Source organism: Leptonychotes weddellii, chromosome 11 (assembly GCF_054177405.1).
Source record: "Leptonychotes weddellii isolate Sample4059 chromosome 11, ASM5417740v2, whole genome shotgun sequence".
NCBI classification, from domain to species: Eukaryota; Metazoa; Chordata; class Mammalia; order Carnivora; family Phocidae; genus Leptonychotes; species Leptonychotes weddellii.
Genome location: NC_138379.1, coordinates 73,839,669 through 73,853,040, shown reverse-complemented (window position 1 = coordinate 73,853,040; position 13,372 = coordinate 73,839,669). Strand labels below are relative to the sequence as shown.

General features: G+C 46.3%; 1 protein-coding gene across 8 annotated transcripts in view; it reads left to right on the top strand.

Annotated features, from left to right (window-relative positions):
* FLI1 (Fli-1 proto-oncogene, ETS transcription factor) overlaps nucleotides 1-13,372 on the top strand; it is a 123,726-nt gene that overhangs the window by 90,457 nt on the left and 19,897 nt on the right. For all 8 annotated transcript variants that reach the window (XM_081799104.1, XM_081799102.1, XM_081799101.1 and 5 more), the window contains one exon: nucleotides 3,086-3,151. In XM_081799104.1, the coding sequence (XP_081655230.1) occupies nucleotides 3,086-3,151 (66 nt within the window). The remainder of the gene's footprint in view (nucleotides 1-3,085; nucleotides 3,152-13,372) is intronic.

Genomic DNA, 13,372 nt, shown 5'->3' with positions numbered 1-13,372 from the left:
GTCTGCTGGACCGAGAACAGGTTTTGCAGATAGACAAGAATGGGAATCTTGCTTCCTGGGCTTTCTGGCTGTGTGACCCTGAGCAGATTACTTGACTTCTCTGAATGCTGATGTTCTCATGTGTAAAAGGAGAAGCACATGATACTGGTTTCACAGGGCTCGGGTAAGGATTAAGTGAGAGACTAGATATAAAGTGGTGCTTCCTGCATTCAGGAGTGTTGGCTTCCCTCTGCCCATCACAGCCTGTTCGCTCGGACAGGATGGTGTCAGGGAAGATTAGGATTCACATTAGCCCCGCACAGAAGGAGCCTGAAAGCGGGAGAAAAAAATCCAGAGCCACCGAGTGGGAGGCCAGACTCCAGGAAGGACCTTCTTGTATCAGAACAAATTCCCGTAAGAAAAGCGTGTGCTATGCCATCCTCTGTAGCCTGAAGAACTTGTCAAATAAAAATCGGAGAAGAGAAGGGGATGTTGGTCCCTTGGGAAGGAGGCCAGATGCTCCTAACCAGCCCCTCCTTCCAGGAGTGAAACTTGAACCAAAAACGGTCTTCAGGGCGAAATCCTTTTCCTAGGTTACCATGAAATATGTATTTCATGCAAGCTTTGCAGGGGTCAAACGACCCTTTCTCTTGGCTTTCTGGGAGTTTCCTGTGGAATTCATATGTGCCCAAAGAAGAACTTTCAGCAAGGGGAAAATTTAATAAATGTGGTTTATCTAAGCTTCGTGCTCTCAGCTAAATCTACACTAATGACTCAGGCAGTTTGCTCCTCTGAGACCATCATTTTTCTTTATTTGCTCCAGCCGTGAGGTTTCAGCCTGAGGGAGAGAATGTCAGGGACAGAGAGGCAGACATTCTTGGTCTTACTGCTGAGACTTTTACTTTTCTATTCCCTTGGAACGTTTGGTTCTATTTCTTAACCTCCTTCCAGTCATGGAGGATTATTTCTTATTGCAGCAGAACCCATTCATAACTCCAGGTCCAGAGGACACGACGAACGCTCAGCAAGCTCTTTTATAAAGGGTTTATTGTATGTCATTGTGGTGTCTGTGGGAGATAGGATGTAAAAATAGTAATGATAACAGCTAGCATTTACTGCATACTCACTAGCAACCAAGATCTTTTTTGAGCACTTGACACGTATTATTTTATTCAATCCTCGCAACAACCGTGTTAAGTGGATCTTATTATTAGCCCATTTTATATATAAGGAACCTGGGGCTTAGCGAGATTAGGTAAATTGATGGAGGTCACAAAGCTAGTCAGTGGTAAGAGGCAGGTCTAACTTTCAACTCTCATTTGCATAATAACTATAATGAAATGAGGTTGTCCCGGCTTCACTTGGTCCTTGGTATTTTTGAGACTGGACTAACCAAATGCATCTGGTTTTCGGGATATTACATGCATGTGACTGTCTCGTGTCTATTTTTTTTAAGATTTTATTTGAGAGAGAGCAGAGCAGGGGAGAGGGGTGGAGGGAGACAGAGAAGCCGGCTCCCAACTGAGTAGAGAGCCCGATGCGATGCGGGGCTCGATCCCAAGACCCTGGGATCATGACCTGAGCCGAAGGCAGATGCTTAACCCATCTGAGCCACCCAGGCACCCAAGACTGGCTCATTTCTAAAACGGTCTGCATGTCCACGCTTTGGCATATTGTGGTCTCAATACCACCTCCACTCCTCCTCTTTTTTATTTGGAGCCCTTCTCGGGGCTAGCAGTGACAGTCACCCAAGCCAGAAGTCATCGGTGCCGGGCAGTTGGGGCATTCTTATACAATTCCCTTCCTCGTCACCTGGCCTGGAAGGGACACATTTTCTCTGAGGCACACAACCAAACGCCCACAGCTGGGTGAGGCAGCAAGCAGCTCCGCTCCGGCGTCCCTGCCATGACTGGAGACTAAAAATAGGAGCGTCTGACAGCCCATCCCCTGTCCTCAGCCCTGGCACCCAAATCAGCCACCCGTCTGCAGAGAGAAGGGAAAATTTTCAAAGACTTCCCCAGCCTCAAGCACCTCTGGCAGGCTTATCACGTGTGCTGTAAAAGTATATTCCAGCCCTGGTCTTTGAAAGCCCTTCAGAGGTCCTCCCCGCCCCCCTTCCGGAGAACCTCAAGGAGAACTGCAAAAATGCCTACGTTTTATAAAACAAAATTCCTGAATTCTTTTGAAACTAAGGAACGAGCTTAGTTTTAGGGGCAAGGGGGAATTTTTACATGCAGCAGAAAAAAAACTATCATCCCTGAAAATGCCTAGACTAGGGCGTGGAATGAGTAGTTACGCCTTCAAGTTTAATTTTTAGAGACTGCATAGCAGCCCTCTGGGATGACAGAAAAGTCAATGTAGCATGCCTCGCATTCAGTTGTATTCTCTTAGACGTTTGCAGAGGAAGGCCAAGAGTTGCTACTGGAACTCCGGCCACCCCCTGCCCCTTCCCAACACTCCCCTCCACTGACAACGAATAATATCTAAGCACCTCACCCACCAGTAAAAGGACCTGCCTGTGAACCCACAGGGTATCCTAGCAGGCCGGAATTGTGTAGCTTCTCCTCCAGGGTGTGGTAGAACTACAAACTGCAGGCCAAACCTGCCCGAATCTGGCCAACTCTGGCCCACGGACAAAACAAAACAAAAACAAAGAAGAATGTGCAACAGAAACTGTATTTAACCCACAAAGCCTAAAATATTTACTATCTGGTCTTTATAAGAAAAGCTCACCAACTCGGGCTGTAGTTTAACTCCTTCATTTTTCGACTGAAGAAATCAAAATCTAGACTCACCCATGGTCACACAGCGAGACTCCCCGTCCTTGCTCCTGCATGACATGGCTTGGATGTCCAAGAACTTCGGAATCGTAAACGTGGCTGCTGGGGGAGGGCTGTGTGTGTCCCACCCGCAAGTATTCTGCCCTAACTTACTCTGACGGGAACTCCAGGAATTCAGTACATTCCCCCCAAGATGGATTCCAGTAACTCTTTCTCTCAAGGAGCCATCTGTCCCTCTTCCCTACCCCCATCCTTTCTCATCCCATCTTCTACCTTTGATCTCAGAAGAACATCTTGTTATAACTGGCTTCTGCTTTGCCTTGCAGGTTCACTGCTGGCCTATAACACAACCTCCCACACAGACCAATCCTCACGACTGAGTGTCAAAGAAGGTGAGTCTGTTCTCTCATGCATTTTCTTCAGTCCCAGGCTTGGCACCGTTCCGTGCTGTTACGACTGGTTCGGGCAACCCCAACTCTGTGCACCATTAACCGTAAAAATAGAACAGGTGGTTATTTTACGAGGAAAAAAAATGGGTTTATTTGGAAATAACAAAGAATAGGAATTCTGGATAAACAAGCTATGGCAAAACCATAGGTAAGCCCAGCAAACAAAGGAGAGGAACATCATTTTATGGAGGAGATGGAGGAAGTTGGGAGGAGCTGTTTGAATGGAAGTCCACTGGAGAAAAGTCAAGAGCTCAGGGTGCTGGCTTGTCTCATTGGCTGAGATGCAGGGGTAGTGGATTTCTTATAGGACAGATGCAAGGTACATCTTTCCCTGTTGGGGGCCTGTAATTCATGATTCTTTCCTGCTGGAGAGTCCTCTGTTGTGGTAGGTAATTGACACATCTGTTGAAGTCTGTAATTGACAGTTCTTCCTGCAGCTGGCATTTGAGTGGTAGTGACCCTCCTCTGGGTTCCCCTTTCTAGCCTCCCAACTCAATTTATTGAGGTTTCCCTCTGTGAATTTTCAAGCACCAAATCTCTTGTTTTTTCTAGCATACAAGGCAAGAAACCAAAGCTTATCCCACTTGCACTAGCTGCAAAAACAGAGCAAGGTTTTTAAATATCTTGTAATCATATAAAAGATAGGACTTGAAGTTGTTACACCATGGAATAAAAGGGGTTGCTCTCAGCTCACTGCTCCCTTTCAGAGCTGTAAGTCAGGATTTTCCTCCACTGAAGATAATGAAATGAAGATTTTTAAAGGATTCTTGCAATGCCACATTTTAAGCGTTTTTTTCTCCCCCCTCACAAATTTTAGCAATGCCAAGTCATTTCTAAAGTGGTGATTTGGGGATTTGGTCTAGTTGGTTTGGTTTGGTTTGGTTGAGAGAGACAGAAAACAACCTCAACAAATGATTTTTTGCTAGTGAGGATTTTACTATAATAGCATTTCTCAGCATCTTATTTATGGAACATTGAGGATTTATTGCCCCAGATACTGTGTTAGATCCCAGGCATTTAAACAAGTGAATAATTCTTGGTACCTGGTTTAAGGGAGAAAAAATGTTAAGTGAAAAAAATCTGCCCAAGGCAAAAAAAAAATCCATGGAGGAGGGGAATTTTGAGGGGAGGCTTGAAGAACGAATAGGAGTATGGCAGGCATGCTCTCTTCCTTGGCTCCCTACTTTACTACTTTTTCTTTAATGTCCATCTGCTCTAATAGAGAATGAATGAGGGCAGAAGTTCTCCATATGGGTACCATGTGGTAGAGCACAGCATAATCTTTCAGAGAAACTTCAAGCTCTTCTAAGGGAAGAGCCTTAGAGACCATTTGATTAAGAATCCTCACGGGTTATGGAGGAAGCAGACCCAAAACGCCCGGGTGTCTTGGCCGTGGTCACACCATTGATTACACAGGACTTTGTGTTCACTGTTAGCAATTTCTAATCAGACGATGACCAGAAAATGTGGGGGAAGGAATATACGACATGGTGAATCTGCTTTTAAACTTTTGTGGTTTCGTTTGCTTCCTCTCCCCCGCCCCCCGCCCCACCCAGGGTCAGTCCTATTTATGCTACCGTTTTTCCTTTCCAAATCAGATTTTTTGGATTTTGCCATGAAAACTAAAGTTATATTGACCATTCTACGGTCCAAGCCACATTTTACTTGCTGACCTGTTTAATGTCATGTTGCAGACGTCTATCATGAAAGAAATATGTTATAGTGACAGACGTTAGACTGGAGGTCAGGGCACCTTTGGTTTCATTTGGGGAAATCACTTCATGCCCTGAATCTCTGTTTCCTGTCAAACAAAAGGACTAAATCAGGAGGAGTCAAGCCCTGGCTCTTGAGCTCTTGGCTTCTAAAGAGAGGTCCTAGGGCCACAGGTGAGGGCTCTGCCTTCATTCAGGTCCCTCTGTTTGGATCTGGTGTACCTACGAGTTAATTTCATTTGCAGATAGGGATCTGGTTCTTGGAAGGAAGCGGGCAAGAGGAAAGGAAGGATGGAGGAAGGGAAGGGGAGGAAAGGAGAAGGAAGGGGGATCCTTCAAAGTTTCTTTAGTTCTACAGGCTAAAGCTGGCTGGTGACCAGTGAGGCTCTGGGACAGAGCCAAGGAGAGAATATCTGATATTGGGCTTAAAATACAGATTTTCATTTAGAAGCAAGTCTGAATTGAACTGCGTTGATAAGCAACTCATTACTCCTCCAGGGGTCTTAGCTTTCAGCCTCTTGCCTCTACCTACCACACTGCATTTCCTTCCCTTGGCCCTTTTGATTACAGGTGGCCGTGCATTTGTAATGCCACTGGGCTTATTCAGGCTTATTGCAGGAAGAGCTCGCTCTTGCTGGGCAACCACCGTCTTTGGAAATAAATTAACTGTAGTATCCAGGCAAACACACGCTGCCAGGACCTCATTCAGGTGGTGCCGGGGCATTTATCTCCCAACATCGGCCCTGGCCTCTAGAGACCATTAAGTCTGTGCTTGCAGGTGCATCTTTTGTCCCCAGTAAAGCTTTCCACTTGAGCTGTCTTGCTTCTCTGTTGCCTCCCCACTTGTGAGGTGGTCTGAATCTGTCTGAAAGGCCCATCATCCACAAAACAAAGTGCATTAGCAAGACAAAGCTAATCAGGCTTCTCTCTCCTTCCCTTTCACCCTCCTCCCCATATCCCTCTCTCTCTGCCTCTCTCTCTCTCTCTCTTTCTCTCTCCCGCGTGCATGCTTTTTCTCTAATGGCTATCTTTATTACTTAAAATATTAAATGGAAAAATAAAGAGAAGACACAGTTTAACCCTGGCTCCATCTTGTTTGAATAAGACACACGCATAGCCCCAAACAAATCCAGAGCACATCAAGAGCACCAGAGCTGTGTGTGTGTGTGTGTGTGTGTGTTGTGCTTCACAAAGGGCAGGTGCTAGAATCAAGCAGAAAGGAAAGAAGTTGAGGAGATGATGTCTATTAGTGCTTCTTCAATTCACTTATCAAATTAGAATGCCTTTTTGCTTTAAAATGACATAATCACCCTTCCAGCTTGTCTCTTGAAAATGATTGCACTCTCAAAGGGTTATTTGTGCCCAGGAAGTAAGACTTGATTTCAGAAATTAATTTATAACAGTCTTTAAGCCCCTTTAAATTAAGTATTCTATGGTCACAGATTGGCCCCAGTTAAAATAGTGGTGCTCTCTTGACCTTTACTTATCAAAGGCTAGCGCACTTTAAAAAATAAAGTAGGATGGAAGCAATTGTGACCCATTTACAATAGCAGCTACAACTCTCGTCTAGATAGGATTTTGTAATACCGTAGACACTTTTACATGCTTTGCCTCTGCTTTTGGCCTGGCGGCATCCCTGAGAGGTAGCTAAGATCCTCTCCAGTTTGCAGATAGAGTGAGATTCAGCAACATTAAGCAGTTCACTGAAGAGCACCCCCAGCTAGTCAACAGCACAGCAAAGACTCAAACCCAGGATGTAGGGTTCAAAATTTCCTGCTCCAGATGGTCTCCCTGACACGTCCAGCTCGTCCCTTCTCACTGGACGTCCATGCAGACAATATCTGGCCTAGGTGTTGTTTCAGCAGAGCCTTGAAATGTCTCCCATTATTTTGCCCTGCTCCCCGCAATTTTCCCCCTACCGTCTCCATCCATGCCCTGTGCTGTTCTCTGTTCCCAAAGATGAATTCATACACAGCTCTTGCTTGGCACTACCTTCTGGTCTGCACTGCACAGAGAATCACTTGGAGAGCTTTTTAAAAATGCTGGTGTCCTAGAACAAATGTATGGCTCCACTCCCATGAGGCATCTCGATTAGGCAGATCCATAGAGATCTTAGGTCATAGGATGGTGGTTACTCGGGCTGGGAGGAGGGGAATGGGCAGTTGCCGTTGAATGGGTGCAGAGCTTCACTTTGGAGAAAGATGAAAAAGTTCCGATGGTGGGGGTTAGTTACATAATGAAGGTACTTAATGCCACTGAAATGCTCACCAAGAAATAGTCAAAATGGTCGATTCTGTTAGGGATGTTTTATCATAATAAAAAAATGAAACATTTCCATTTGAAAAAATTTTAAGGGGAGCCTGAGTGGCTGAGTCGGTTAAGCATCCGCCTTTGGCTCAGGTCATGATCTCAGGGTCCTGGGATCGAGCCCCGCATTGGGCTCTCTGCTCAGCGGGGAGTCTGTTTCTCCCTCTCCCCCTGCTTGTGCTCTCTCTCTCTCTCTCTCTCACTCTCTCTGTCAAATAAATAAAATCTTTAAAAGAATTTATTTAAATACTGATGCCCAGGCCCCACACAGGACCAATTGTTTCGGAATAGCTAGGAGTGACACGTGGACATTGGGAATTTTTTTTGAAGCTCTCCAGGTTACTCTCATAACTTGCAGCCAAAATCAAGAAGCCCTGTGCTATAGTGCAATCACAAACTGGAGGGAGGAGACCCAGCTCAGAGCGCCCCCAGGTTTTCATAGCGATACACTGGGCCGTGATCTTGACCTTTCCTGACCCCTAGTGGAGGAAGAGCAGAACCTGTTGGTTCACCAATGAAGGTGCGGGTTGAGTGGAGGGACCATGTGATCATGACTTGTTCTTTTCATCACTGTCATTGATGATGTTATAATTTTCGCAGACTTTGACAGGTTTACGTTAGCACCTCTCTCCACATCTCAGAAATTCCTCTCGTATACGCCCTCATTATACGTACCTAAATAATAGACATGGTGTGGGTACCTTGATTTTATTTAGGGAGGGGAAGAGGGAGAAGGAGAGAGAGAATCCCAAGCGGACTCCAAGCCCAGCCCTGAGCCCAACACAGGGCTCGATCCCCCAACCCTGAGATCATGACCTGAGCCAAAATCAAGAGTCGGATGCCCAACATACTGCACCACCCAGGTGCCCTGGTACCTCAATTTTATAGGACACTGGAGGTCTGGAAGTTAAGTGGCCTTTCCAAGTACATATGAGTCCTGGAGCCAGGACCGCTGACTTTCCAAACCTGTTCTCTCTGCCCTCCACACTGAGGTTGGAGTGTGTTTGGGGGTGCAGGTCAGAGCTCCACCTTGTTTCTGGGGTAAACCCTAGGGCCTCCCAGTGCTCTCAGCCTGACAATCAGCATGCAATAATCAGCCCATCTCTCCTTTGGAGCTGCTTTGCATGCCTAAACCCTCATTTCCTTAGCTCCTCATGCTGGATCTGTTTAAATACCTCGGACTCTCCAAAAGTCAGAGGATATTGAGCTCCTTGTTTATTAACTCCTGGAACTCATAAACCTGCCAAGGGCCCATGTAGCCCTGAGCTGTTTGCTCCAGCCAGGGAAGGCTTTCCGAAGCTGCTGCTGAATGCAAAACCTGAGTGCGGGTAGGGTGTCTTCCTGTACAGTAGCCATCTCTAGCAGTTGCTTTGGCTAATGGAAAAAAAGTCTGTCTGCTTACACTCTAAGTATTGGGGGGGGGCAACTACCTTTCCACGTCCTTTGTAGAAAAATGCCTAACTGACGCTGAAGATCATGCTAACAAGAGCCCGGTGTCTCTCAAGGAGATTTCCAGATGGCAGCCTCCGCCCCCCACCCCCTTTGCACACATAGCAACGGCCCCTTTTCTGCAGCCCTTTATTGTTTGCCAAGCATTTGCACATCCATTATCTCATTTGCGCCCTCACAACATCACCCTGAGACAGCAGGGCTGGTATTATTATTATTATTCCCATTCTGTAGATTAGGGGGGTCATGGGAAGTCCCCCCCCAGGTCCTAGGGTAGAGCAGGCTCACACGTAGGTCTCTGGGTTCTTTCCTCCCACCACGCTGTTTCTCACATCGTCCTCTCAACATATTTAATTCAAGCATCTAATGATATTTTAAATGTAAATCAATTAAATTATTCAGTTAGTGCCCCGAATTTACCCAAGGCAGGTGTTCATCTCTCATTTCAACATTATAACATATTGATTAGGAACTCGAGCTCTGGACTCAGACTCTGTGACCCTGGACAAGTCACTTACTTTTGCTGCATTAATTTCCCCTGTCTAAAATGAGGACACTTTTAGCACCCCTTCAGGGCTGAGACAGTACTCACCAATCACTTAGCATGGTATCTCACACACCAATAAATGCTCCATATGTTAGCTCCATGAATTATAATAATTAGTATTATTGCAAAAGAATTAGAATAGTTTTGAGGGTTGACCATTGGTTGACACTGTGCCAAACATTGAGAAGGATACCTTACTACATCATATGGCACGGTAATACCATCAATGGGACATCCAAGTTGCTTAAAATCTTACTAAGGAGGTACATGTGGAACTCTTAAGGAATAAAAGGAAATTGCATATAGTCAATCAGAAAAATACATGCTACATCCAAGAAGTTCTCTGAGAGTAATGGAGAGATGAAAAATCATTCAGTGCTAACGTTGCACGTCCTCCCCGCCAAACCTTTCATGTGACAGAAGAGCTGTGAGGCCAGAGAAGACTGGGTCCAGCCAAGACCACACAGGCAGTGAGTGGCAAGGGGCAGAGCCTGAAGTCACTCAGGACCTTCGTCAGGAATGGACCAAAATTCTGTGATTCATGCCTTCCTCCACCCTAGTCAATCACGTCTTCATTTATTAAGAACCTACCATGTTTGGGACACTAGGCTGAGCCCCAGAAATCCGGTGTGCAACCAGCACCTACCGTCAAGGGGCTCATAATCAGAGATACTACAGATAAGGTCAGTAAGTCATTAAATGCTGTATATTGGAGTATGGGGAATATAGCACCAAATCTTGACACTCCCCCTGCATTTACATCCTCTCTGGGGTGTCCTTTATGATTGAATTTTAGAGGTTGGAGCGAAAGATAGGAGGCCTTTGGAGATATGCAGCATAGTAGTCCTGGGAGTGGGTATGGAGACGAGGGGAAGGTGGTCAACCCCAAAGACACCAGACAGTGTGTCTGGCTCTGTCGCGTACCTGTGGGGGCTACAGTGCGGGGGCCGGAAGGGTTCAGGCTGGGTTTGGGGGAGGGGCCCAGGTGAGCTTCTCTGGGGGTATATGAGCATGCCTTGGGGAAGCACCAAGGCCTCAGTGTATGATAGGGGTGTGGGGAGGGGGAAGCCCTGAGTGGCCTCTTGGTGGCTTACGTGAAACTGAAAGAGTCCGGTTGGGTGGTCTCCCTGTGGGACAGGAAGCTCCGAAAAGGAACCCAGAGCCAGGAATTTGCTTCAAAATACTGGGGGCTGAAGAGAGGGAGTAGGTGGGAGTAGAGCTGAAATGAGATTGGCCATGAGTCCATGCTTGTTAAAGCAGGATAAAGGGCCCTCCGGGGTTCCATAGACTTTTCGCTCTGCTTTTCTATACCTCTGAAATTTTCCATAATTTAAAAGCTGCCTTGAGAAACTTTGTTTCGATGGGAAAAAAAGCAGAGATGAGTTCAGAATATTTATTCCTAAAGCTATGCACGGTGTGTATCGCATCGTGAATGAGGGTGATGTGTGTTCGAGTTCAGCATTTGGGGGGACGGTGGGCTTTGGGCAGCATCCTGAGTGTGATGTCTCTGCGGGAGGGTGGGTGAGCATGGTGTTGAGCGTGGGCATGCCCTGGATAGGGTAGCACACGGGGTTGGTCTGGAACATGTGTACCCATAGGAAAAGGCCTGTAATACTGTGAGGTAATCTCCTGTTATTTTTAGGGAGTAAATAACATCTCTTATGGAGCAGGTTATATGGTTCCAACAGGCTCTGTCTGTCAACTAATGTACACTTAAAATTTGAGGGTATTAAGGCCACACAGGAGGGCCCGTTAAGAACTTTGTCATTCTATGTTTTTCCTTTATGATGAAATACCCCTAATCCATTTTTAGCAAAGCAGGGGTGATTGCTGAATGTGTGTGTGTGTGTGTGTGTGTGAGCTTGTGCTGTTTCTGTGGTCCAAAGGCAAGATTTATGATTCTAGAATAGACAGTAGCTTGCTCTCTCCATTTTATTTTTTTCAAACTGTTTTTCTTTGAAATTCCAGAGTTAATGTTTTGTCTGCTTTCGATCTGACCCTCTTTGGAGAGCTACATGTTTTTGTGTGTGTATGTATGTGTGTGTGTGTGTGTGTGTTCAGCAGAGGGAGATTGAGAGAGAGAGAGAGAGAGAGCGAGTGAGCTGGGAAACAAAGAATGGTTGTCTCCAAACTGTAGCAGGCAGGAAACCCCAATCCCAAGGGAATTTAGCCAGCCAGCCCTGTCCCGGAGTCAGACTCCAGCTCTCTGAATTCAATTTGACAGCTTGTCTGGGACACTTTCTAAGTAACCATTATCCTTCCTTTCTCTTAAGTAAAAGCACTGTTGTTTTTTTTCCGTGGGTGTGCTGCGTGCACTGTTATCACACATGTGTGGGTTACACACAGCGACTAAGACATGCTTTCTCTAAATTATTGGAAACACTTAGCCTGTTTCCTAAGACAAGTGTAAATTTGTTCCAGAATAGCGAGGCCAGCGACTTCCAATATTGTGCCCTTGCCTTGTGGGAGGAAGGTACAGAGGAATTTTGTTGGGACATTTCTTTTTTTCCTTTAGTTGCAGTTAAGGACTGCATTCCCTTATTTGAAGGAGTTTCTCTGTCGCAGGAATAATTCAAATTTTGTATGTTTTATTCCTTTGAGGGTTTTTTTTAAAAAATGTATTCAAGCAAAGATATCCTCCCATGATCATTCTCCTTGGTGTCTGTGTTTGATTGATTGATTGATTGATTATTTTAGAGAAAGAGACCATCATACATCACACTGCAGGAGAGAGTTCAGAGGTGGATGGGTGTCAACCATGGGACCCCCCGCCGGGTTGCACGGGGCAGACACACATGACTAGGGTGACCTTCTAGAGTTCCAAGCGGGTGCTTCTCACTCTTGTCTCCTCTACTTACTCAGGTCAGTTAACTTTGCCACCACAGCACGGTGGGATTGTGCGGCAAAAGCCAGCCTTTCTGTGTGTGTGTGTGTGTGTGTGTGTGTGTGTATTTGAAGGCTGTCCAGGTTCAGCTAGGCAGGATCCACAGGCACAAGTCCCAGAACAGTCTCAGTCCTTTAGGGTGCAGGGACATGACAGGCTTGCCCAGTGGCACACACCCTTCTTCCCTGTCTCACCCCCAGCCCAGTCTATGTCCTAGAAAGCCACATTCTGAAATCTCCCCTGACCCCACACCCGCCACGCTTTGCTTGTACCCACTGTTTTCCCAATTTAGTATTCAACAGATTCCGTCATAATAGTCTTTTCTCTTGCAAGACTTGAAGCATCTTGGAGGTGGGGACTGTGTCTTCAACAAGGCCACTGGGTCGATGGATAAAAATTATAGGCAAAGTGCCTTCAATTATTCCCCAAGAGCTTACTGTACAACTAACCGTTTGTGGTGTTTCCCAATATGAGAGCGATATTTTGGCCTCATCTGCTGCAGAGGTGGCATGGAACCTGCCTTTTCTTTCTCCCTTGCCTCTCATTTCCCCTGCGCTTGACCCCAAGGTGAATCCTCTGAAGCTGTGCTCAATCCCATCCGTGAGGAGAGGGAAGAGCTTGCCGGGAGCAGATTCCAGTCATGAGATGATAGCTCCCCTTCACCCTTTTTTGATCAGCTCAAATTCCCCTTGGGGGCCCTTCAGATCTGGGCCCTCTGCTTACATGTTCCCTTGCAAAGAGAGGCAGAGGAGCACCAAGCCAAGGAAAGGTAATTTCGCAGGGAAAATGGACCTCCTGCTCACTTCAACCCTCCGTTCCTTTCTTAGCGCCTTCCCCCATGACGATAAGAGCCAGCACTTACTGAGGCCTGACACACACCAAGAAATTTCTATTCGCTTCTCGTTTACACTTAGTTTACACTCTCGTTTACACTCGTTTACACTAAATAAGCAACCTTATTTAGTTGGCACTATTGTTATTTCTCACTTCACATATGAGAAAACTGGGGCACAGAGAGGTTAACCCCACATCACAAAGCTGGTAGGAAGCCCAGCAGGGACCTTGACAGCAGCGTCCTGCCCGCCAGGTGGGGACAAGGCTCCACACTTGCTTCTTCTAGTCCTTACGTCACCCCACGGAAAGGCCCATTTCTTCCAGGCAGCTGATGTCACCTAGCTGCTGAGAGGATGAGATGAGACTGATGGATTCCGGCTAAGGTCCAAAAAATCAGGGACCTGACTCGGCATCCTCAGTGTTTGCATTTC